The following is a 9,788-nucleotide window of genomic DNA, read 5'->3' as shown; positions in this document are numbered from 1 at the left end:
TATATATATATATCACATGCCAATATATATATATATATATATATATATATATATATGTATATGAATAAGATAATCTATTTGGTCGTGGATTTAAACTAATATTTATTGGGGTTTTTCAAAACAATGTTATCAACATTACAACATACGACTTATTTACAGAGTCTCGATTTTATGTATACTTTCTTTCACGACCAAAAAGAAGCAAAGAACATTCTTCTTCCTCAACATTGATTCTCCCAAAGTTTTCTTGTTCAAAACTCGAATCAGCTGACTCCTCTGTCCTGGAACCAACGCTGGAGTCTGGAGAAGAGGGCGAAGTCATGAAACATCCTGGTAGCGGAGCGATACCATCCTATTGCGAACTGTTTTCTCGATAATGCGGATTTGGTGAGTCGTCAGGTGATGGATATGCTTGATACATCGTCATCTGGAAAGCAAGAGGGAAGTGAGCTTCAAAAGTGTGAGGCGCTGAGGAGGGTCCGGGTGAGACACGAGTAGATCCTTTCTATGTTTCTATGCACCCATTTTTTTTCTCTTCACATTAAACTCTACAAACTTTGGTCATTGGTTTAATTCAAATTTCATTGATAAGCAACAATGATACAATGGCACGAAACCCAAGAAGAACAATCGCATTGTTCTCTTGTAGATCATCAAAAATCTACTTCCCGGCACTATATCGGCACTCTTGTTTTTTTTTCCAAAACTCACCACTCTTGTTGGTCACACATCCTCCTACATTTCATCTCTAACTCTTGCAGGATATGGACTTTACACAGGCTCCAACGACAGAGTTGTCATATTGTGGACTGCAAGCACGTTAGAAACACTAGCAGAAGTATCAAGCTGTGGTGACATAATAAAAGGAGAAAGAGGAGGAGCAGAAGCAGTGAAGTCTTTGGTAATCTAGGCTGATAAGCTCTTCCCAGCACCAAGATCAAAAGATACATGTGTAGAAGATAACTACGTCGTTGAAGAAGAAGCGGGTGGTAAAAAGTACATGCATTTAGCTATGATGCCAAAGATTAGTGACCGTTTAGCAAAGTCATTGATGCCTATAAACCAAGTCGAAACAAGGAGGCACAAAAAAGCTTCATGGGTTCACCATGTAGAAGCGGTTTCAGGTTTAGCCTTATCAAGAGATGGAACACTCCTCTATTCTGAATCATGGGACCGGACGCTCAAACTCAAAATATGGCAAACCACCAATTTTAAATGCCTAGAGTCCATCACAAACTCCCACGATGATGTAATCAATGCGGTTGAAGTATCCGAGAATTGATAAGTATACATGGGATCTTCTGACCAGAGAATCAAAGTATGGAGGAAAAAAGTCAATGAGGACTTGTGACTAGATGTAAGGTTACCTATAACTTGCATTATGAAGTTGTACTCAATATTCTCCTTAATATGTCCAAAATAAAAGGATGTTATCAACAGATGGCATCATCGTAATATGAAAAGAATCAATACTAATTATAGAAAAGATTCAAAGTGAACTCCAAGAGAAGTGATATAAATATTCTTTTCAATCTTTTACAAATCAAGGTTACAGGAAAGTGTTTGGACAAAATTTACAACGGTAATTTAGAAGGAGTACCTGCTTCACGTGGATATTTTTGTGGGGTGGAATGATCTTTACGACAAACAACCGTTGTCCGCTGTCCGTATGGGCTATGTGAATCCACTGCATCGTATTGTGACAAAACTAAATCAAAACAAGTATATTTGCAGATTTGGTTATTGAAAAGCATAAACGAGAAATAAATCCGTTTATCCATAGTTGCGTAGTAGGTTTCCTAGTGGTACCAAAATTTTAGCACAACTCATTTCCACTAATTCAGCCCAAAGTCACTTCTATTCACCCCGAATTTCTTAGGCTAATATTATGAATAAAAGTTTATGATATTTTGGCATATGAAACAAAACATTTTCCAACTTAGCAAGAGATGTATCAGGCATAACCAAGATAACAAGGGTTATCCTCTTCTGTGGCATTGTTATAACGTTCGCTTTCAATAAAGGTCAAAAACATATTTAGTCCCTGCTATGGTATAACGAGAGACATGTAAGTGTCTTCAGAAAAACTTGTGAACATATATATAAAGGCCAAACGCAAACACACCTGGACTGATTTGTAAGATTGAACCACCCAACATGCGAACAGCATTTTCTGCATTTTGAACTTCCTCCTGTTTTTGACAAATTCATGAAACATAAAGGTTATAAAGAACGGAAGCCAGAATCCAGAAATTTGTATACACGCATTACATGAAGTAGCAAGAAACAAATCTCCAAACAAAAAACTTAATGTTCACTAACATCCTAAATTCTTCATAAACATAAATCAAAAACAAACTGCCACAAATGAGAACTCTTACCTTAGGGTCATGACCCTTAGCAGCTACAAACAATCCACCAATCCGAACCAGAGGAAGACAATATTCAACTGAAAATTCATAACAAACAACTCAGATCCACTTTGACTACTAATAAGCAATTTTGTTTCTAGTACTTGAAACTTGTAAATAATACCTAAGACTCTCATCTCCGCGACAGCTCTTGCAATAGCCACATCAAACTTCTCTCTGTACATAACATCGTGCCCACAACTCTGTTCTATAACAAAAGTAGGACAATATAAATTAGAATCAACTTACTGGCTCTTATGTCACAAAAGAATTACACAAACAGGAGCACAGTTAATGGGTGAGATTTTTATAACATAGTCCAGGATTAGGAAAAGTATTTTTCTCAATCATGAATCATAGTTTCCAACAGAAACTCTACACAAAGAGAGTAGCTCGAAAAGATAACATTCATCAATAGACCAACTTCTAAAATGGTTTAATTTTAAAGTCTAATCCATAGCTCAGCTGTTTCAAGAGGTTGTTAGCTTGAAACAAAAAAAAAAGTCATTCCAGAATGTCAGAAACTGCATCTAGATTGAGTTACCAAAGACAGTAGAGAAACCAGGAGAAGCCAACTAAATAAGTGAACCTACTAAATTATGTTGCAGAGACGCATCACTAAAATAAAAAAAAAGGGTTAAAACTATACCTCTGCTCTGCCCCTAACGATTTTAACATTTGTAAGCCCGGTAACATTCACAACGTGCTCCAAGAAAATACAACGCTTATTTATAGACTCCAGTAGAGTAACTCTCCAATCTGAATACAAGAACTTGACTTTTTTAGTAATCTGGAATACCATAACAAGCTTAATCTGACAAATTTGCATAATCGTATATGAAGCTAAAGAAAACCTGGACATGCAATGGCTAGAACCAACCCAGGAAGACCTGCCCCGCTTCCAACATCAACTAAATTGATGTGATCAAACAAATCATTGGAATGCAAGTTGTAACAAGCCTTTAGAGGAGGCAATATCGCAAGAGAATCTTCGATATGCCTCTCCATTACTTCATCAGCTTCTTTAGTTGCTGTAAGATTCATTTTCTGCACATTCACAAGGCCAATTCAAACTCACACAGCACTCACAAACAAAAACATACTTTAAACCCAATTGTAACAGAGACAACACCAGTGATTTCAATTGAGTAACATCACTTTGAGGTAGGAATATAAAGCAGACCAAACTATAAGATGTAAAAGTGAAGTAAGCCAGCAAAAATAAGATTGAGTTTTTTTCATTGTGCAGGTAAAAGCATTCGACTTATCATGCTTTGACTAAGATAGGGACTTATAACAAACACTTGGTGGGCAATACACTTAAACCTAAAATTGGCTTCTAAAGCTTTCAATTTGTTTAGAAATTCACGAATCTTTTCAAACAAGTAACGCTCAAGAATCAATCCTAAGAAGACCCAACAAGTTAATTCAGCAAAAGGGTCGAGAGAGAAAGACCTGGTTCCATTGGAGAAGTGTATCGACATAGAGATGGATTTGGTCCTGTTGGCTGGAACTGAGACTTTTGAAACATGAAGCTGTAGTGCTTACGGCGACATTAGTGAGGGCTTTGGACTGAAACCTCCTCCGGAGAAATGTGTACGATTTAGTGCATGGAAGGTGTTTGATTAAATGCCCCAGAGAGAGAACATGTGAGACGCTGTGCATTTTTTAGTGTTTTCGACAAATGTTTCAAACTTATCAATCGATCTCATATCCAATTGATAATGATTTGAACAAATATATGAGATAAAATTCTTAAAAGTATACGAATTATATTAAAATTTTCTTTTCACATACATTTTTTTCATTTCTTTTGTGACTAGAAATAAATCTACAATGTTTAATTTCATATTCAAACAAATATTTCAGTAACATTAGTAAAAAACCTACAGTTTCAAAATTTGCTGAAAATATTTATGTGTATAAATGTATCATCAGGATGATTTGGCTAATGTAATGGAGCTTATGTATCATATTTATACAAATTCTCACACTCACATAAAGAAAATTTGTAAGTCCAAACTGGTTTTGGTGTTTTGTAACAATTCAAAGAGTATGAAGAAAATTCATATCTTGCAGTCCTTGCTTTCACCACATGTCTCTACCTGCAAACACAATTATATCGTTGATCGGTTTTTCCGAGTAAAGATTATGACAGAAAATTGATTTACTTTGTCACTTACCTTATCTTTCTTTCTTGCTTCAAGAATAGCTTCTAAAGATGGCCTCCCTAATCAACAAAGATATCGAGTTTTTGAGACGCACAGATAATCAAGTAAGCTTGACAAACATTTTTCAGGTCATTTTATATACCTGTGACTTGAAGTCGATATTTAGCCCATACATCATACACAACATCTGCTAACTTCCCTATCTGCAAGTAATCGTGCGTGTTATCCGTGAACGCATAACTAAACAAAATGGCAAGAGAAAGATTCTCTTGGATTCAAGAGAGGCTTACTGGTTCAAATTTGGTGATAGTGTAAACCCAACCAAGTCCAACTTCTTCATACAATCTCCTAAATGCCTGAAAACGTTACACCAAAACTATAAATATGAAATGGTTCGTATAAAACAATGATGCTAAAAAGCTTACCTCCACACCTGTTACGACGTTGCCATCAGATTGAATAGCATGAATCTGCCCCATTACCTAATAAAGATCTCGATCAAATACGAAAGCTCGAACATCAAACAGAGAATGAAACAATTGAACAAGATTAAAAAGACAACAAATTTACTGTTTTGTAATCAAGCCCTTGATTATCTTCCGGAGAATAATCATTTGAACTTATGTCAACGAACTTTATAGTTCCATGTTTTTCATTCCTTTCCATAAGCATATTAACCTTCATTCACCAATAACAAGACAAAAATTCAGTACCAGAAACTCTTTATGAACAAGCATAAACAAAGGAACATAAGTAAATTATAGACCTCACGCATACAGAGAGGGCAATCTCCATCATAAAGCATTTTGATTTTCCAATTTTGTGGTTTTGGTTCATCTCTGTTCTTCAATGGTGTAATAACAGGATCAGTACTTGTTCCTTGAATCGCTCTAACTTGATATTTAAACCCTACAATTATGAATTTTGACACAAATTCTATGTTACATATTATCTATCTTAGAACAATATTGTAATGAATTTTGTTGTACCGGTTGGGATGATTCTGTGATTGAAATTGGGATTGAAATGGTTTGATAATGATCGAAGAGAAGGGTTTCTTCGGTGCTTCCATATTGTGGATGCAGCAGCAGCAGCTCCTCTCGTTGCCATTTCTCTTTTTTTTTTTTTTTTTGGTTCTGTTCCAATTTTTCAAAAGCTTCTTTGATGGAATTTCGATTTTTGGTGTTTAAAATCGAAGGGGTTAAATTTATGGTGCAGAGCCGTGCACGTGGCATTATTGTCTCCTTCAATGTTTTTGTATGCAGTTTTGAGAATGGGAACATCGAGCGTGTCCGTGTGTTAGGTCGGTCGCTCATGAGGAATATGAGAGACCAAATGGATATTACAGATTTTAATTTAATTTAGTTTTAGTTTTAATTTTATCAAAATTAGAGGCTTTTTAATCACTATTTGAGATATTTGTATTGTTAAAATTATTTACTTTTCGAAAATAGTATTGTCAAAATTTACAAGCGAGATAGTAGGATTTTATTGATGGAGTTCGTAAGAAAATAAAAGTGGTTTATAACATTGGTTACTCACTTAACATTGGTTTAGTTGGAAAACCTATCTAGGACAAAAGCAGAAAGAGAATAGTTTTAGAGTGATAAATAAATCTAATTCACCAATTTTAGGTAAATAGTTTTGGAGATCAGGAATACCGAAATTTTTTGCACAAGTGTTAAAGATCGAAGCCGAGTGAGGAAAAAAATTATTCACTTTTTAAGGGTGGAAGAATTTGATATCATCTATGATTTCATTTAAAACTAGGTAAAAACTCGTGCCATGTATTAATAAATTTTATAATCAAACGACTTAAAAAAAAAAACAAATTCAATGTTTTTATATTAAATTTTGAGATGGCAAAAATAAAATATTTTAGATTAAAATAATGCTATATAAACACCATGCAAATGACACAACTTTTTAGTTTACAGATTAAAGTACTTTTTAAAACTAAATCATAAATAATAACTAAAAAATGTAGTTATAAGACCTCTCAAATTTAAATTTATAGTGTGAGTTACTTTAAAATATGTTTATTAAATTATTTGTAATTAAATGCTATTGATCATGTATTTCATTTCAAGGAGCAACAGTTTTTAGTTTTTGTTTTGTGAAAAGTACATAATTGAAAGATGGGTATCTACACTATCTGACCATAAAAGACTTTATAATTAAGTTTCTATCTATGCTATTTTTTTAATTGAATGGACAAGAGAGAGAATGTTGTTTTGACATTTTTACCCTTTTTTATACATCTAATTTTTTTTTTTTTTTTCATCACATCTAATTGTTTCTCTTCTTCTTCATCTTCCATGAATTTTCTTCGACATTGTCTATGGTGGGTTTTCCGACGTTATTTCCGATCACCGTCTCTCCTCCAAATCCTTCTCTTTCTTCATCGTCATCTCCATTTCTTCACAAACAAATTCTATATCTAACTTTGTATTTGACTCGTCACTTCCATCGCTTTTATACACAACACACAATCAATCAATCATCACCAAATAATTCACAAAAACAAAGAGCTTGGAACAGAGATACAAAGGTAAAGAGAGAAAAAGAAATAATTAGTTTACATGATTTTAGAATGGATTAAACTTTTCAATTGAAGAATTTGGGGATGTAAATTATGTTTTTGTAATTTAGAGAAAGATCGAAGGGGAGAAAGAGGTGGGAAAAGGAGAAGAAGAGAAGGTGAGAAGGTGAAATTGGGATTAGAGTTGCAGGTAACAATGGAGGAGGAAGAAGATTTGAGAGACGTGAAGAGAGAGGAGAATATTTGAGAAGAGAAGATTTTTTTTTTCCTGATAACACAAAAGTTAACCCTGATAAATAAATTATCATGATAAATAAATATACTAATGTGTAAATTAGCGGTAATAAATAAATTATTAAAATAAATAAACAAGCTAATATATAAGTTAGTTGATATATATCATATAATAAATCATTTAACACAATAAATATAAGTTTATCATATAACTTGTAAATTTATCGTGATACAATATGATTTATATTGCTTGTAAACCAGGTTAATATATAAGTTAGCTGATATCAATCGGATAATAAATGATTTAACACGATAAATATGTGTTTATCACATAACTTATATATTTATCGCGATACAATTTTAGTTATACTGTTAGATAATCTCAAATCATTGTTTCTTTATTGCTTCCGGTGATGAATAGTGTTTTCGACGATATGTGAACAGTGTTTACCGTTGTTGTTAGATATAAACTTGTTATCTCGTTATTATTTTTGTTAGCGCGCACATATAATAAAGGGTAATTTTGGAATTAATTGAGTCAGAAGAGAGAGAACTAATAAAAAAAATAATCATAGTTAGTTTTTGGGTTTTTCAATCGTCTATGTATTTTAATTAATATAGCCCTTGAAAGATTGATTATATTGCTTATTCTTCGGTCAGTTTTGTCCATATGAAAACCATGGAGCAAGAAGGGTCCGTGATAGTCACCCCTAATCGACACCAGTCACAATGTCTAATGTGGTATTGCAGGCGAACCTCACCAACCTAAATAGTATATTTTCATCATGAAACAATAATATGTTTGGAAGGCTAGAAACAAAAAATGTTTTCAATTATCTTGATCAAATGCCAACAGCATTTTTAGTTAGTAGAGTGTGAAGCAATGGGTTAGTGATGGATTTAAGACATTGTCAATTTGCAACGATATGATATGTTATCTTCAAAATCGGTCGTATATAAGCAAGGGATTAGCGACAAACTTTTTCCGCCGTTCAATGCCTCTTTCCTTGTACTTTTTTTTTTTCCTTTCTCTTTTAATTTATAGTAGATGATTTAATATACATAGGATCAATTATCTAACAAATGATCAGCTCAAGCACGCTTCGATGCTTTCGGTTACGTATGTAACGCCAACTTTTGATAATTTCTGTATTATTCTACTCGAAGAACTCTTGAGTCTTCAGTCAAAAAACTGAATGATTGTTTTCAAATTTTTTCACTTTAATATCACAAACTCCAAAGGACCAGCTTTTGTCATTAGCCACTAACATGCCTTCCTATTTTCCAAACTAGATCCTTAAACTCCGAAGCTTCTCTTTAATGTTCCCCAAAGTTTTAGAATTTGCTCAGCTAGACCCTCCTTCTGAAATGCTTTGTAAAGAGGGCTGCCATGATCTTGAGATTCTTGACCTTTCTTTCTCTTGCTTCTTCATTTGCAGCTATAGACATTTTTTACCCAAGTTAAAACCAATTATCACTACTTAGTCGTTTGCTAAACTATAATTTAACATGTTAATCTTTGTAGTCACAAATTACCTGATCTTCATTGTCAAGCTTAGTAGAGTTAATTGCTTTCACCATCTCTAGCTTATCTTCCGACCATTTACTTTCTTTCTTCAACTTCGAACATTTTTTCGCCATTAAACCCTTCATTACCTCTGAATTTCACTCCAAATAGTTTCAAAATTTGTAGATTAGAATCCCATATGTATATAAATATAACTTTTATGAGAATGTTTCTTTTAATATAAGTATAAGTACGTTTTAAGTAAATTTTCTAAGCGCCTAGCTACATATAGTTTGAGAAAATCGAAAGCTAAAAAGGCCAAAATAGCTCATCTATTTCCTAGGGCTGCAACTTAGAAGATAGTAACATATTTTATATCAAACAAACTAAAAAAATATAGTTCAAATTCAATTACGAGATATGTAAATGGATGCAACATTATAGAGTTACGTTGGAGTAAATTTAAGCATGTTACTCGAATATATACCTTTAGTGGTAATGAGTCTATAGACGTGGCCGAGAACAAGCGTATCCGTTGGACGAAGGAGCTTGATCCTTGTGAGCCTAAGAGGGCCTCCATGACTGGAAGAGGTGGCCGAGAGAGCAGTGGTGGAGATAAGAAGAGAAACACAGTGACCAGGATTCATCTTCATCACATAACTAGCAGAAACTGGACAACTTAACTTTTCTTCTTTCCCATTTGGGTGTTGTATCACTACTCTCGCTGTATCCACTGCTTGACAGTTTCCCATCTTCTCCTTGATTTGTATAATTGAACGTAGAGAAGGCAAAAATGGGTTTTTATTTTGAAGTGAAAGAATTAATAGAGATTTGGAAAGATTGGAAAGAAGAAAGTGTAACCGAAGCAAAACACAAGAAGAGCGTGAAAGAAAGGAACAGTTTTAAATGTGTTTGACTCGACC

The 9,788-nt window shown here is 33.7% G+C and overlaps 3 protein-coding genes and 1 pseudogene across 3 annotated transcripts; 1 reads left to right on the top strand and 3 right to left on the bottom strand.

The window, feature by feature from the left end:
• Positions 1 to 402: 402 nt before the first annotated feature.
• On the top strand, positions 403 to 1,351 carry LOC110225784 (annotated as a pseudogene).
• A 104-nt stretch (positions 1,352 to 1,455) lies between these two features.
• LOC9300112 (ribosomal RNA small subunit methyltransferase G) lies at positions 1,456 to 4,134 on the bottom strand. Its single transcript, XM_002863990.2, has 7 exons — positions 3,867 to 4,134; positions 3,266 to 3,458; positions 3,061 to 3,170; positions 2,536 to 2,614; positions 2,382 to 2,449; positions 2,126 to 2,192; positions 1,456 to 1,687 (listed from the first exon to the last, which is right to left on the bottom strand). The coding sequence occupies exons 1-7, from the start codon at positions 4,074 to 4,076 to the stop codon at positions 1,575 to 1,577; spliced, it is 840 nt and encodes a 279-aa protein (XP_002864036.2). The 5' UTR covers positions 4,077 to 4,134; the 3' UTR covers positions 1,456 to 1,574.
• Positions 4,135 to 4,303: 169 nt separating this feature from the next.
• On the bottom strand, positions 4,304 to 5,765 carry LOC9300111 (uncharacterized protein At5g50100, mitochondrial). The gene is made up of 8 exons (XM_002863989.2): positions 5,572 to 5,765; positions 5,349 to 5,491; positions 5,153 to 5,260; positions 5,008 to 5,064; positions 4,873 to 4,938; positions 4,725 to 4,785; positions 4,595 to 4,641; positions 4,304 to 4,516 (listed from the first exon to the last, which is right to left on the bottom strand). The coding sequence occupies exons 1-8, from the start codon at positions 5,690 to 5,692 to the stop codon at positions 4,478 to 4,480; spliced, it is 642 nt and encodes a 213-aa protein (XP_002864035.1). The 5' UTR covers positions 5,693 to 5,765; the 3' UTR covers positions 4,304 to 4,477.
• Positions 5,766 to 8,479: 2,714 nt separating this feature from the next.
• LOC9300110 lies at positions 8,480 to 9,788 on the bottom strand. Its single transcript, XM_002863988.2, has 3 exons — positions 9,353 to 9,788; positions 8,895 to 9,016; positions 8,480 to 8,797 (listed from the first exon to the last, which is right to left on the bottom strand). Exons 1-3 carry the CDS (start codon positions 9,615 to 9,617, stop codon positions 8,705 to 8,707), a joined length of 480 nt encoding a protein of 159 aa, XP_002864034.1. The 5' UTR covers positions 9,618 to 9,788; the 3' UTR covers positions 8,480 to 8,704.

The sequence above is a fragment of the Arabidopsis lyrata genome, assembly GCF_000004255.2.
Source record: "Arabidopsis lyrata subsp. lyrata unplaced genomic scaffold ARALYscaffold_8, whole genome shotgun sequence".
Taxonomy (NCBI): Eukaryota; Viridiplantae; Streptophyta; class Magnoliopsida; order Brassicales; family Brassicaceae; genus Arabidopsis; species Arabidopsis lyrata.
This window is presented reverse-complemented; position numbering and strand designations above follow the sequence as displayed.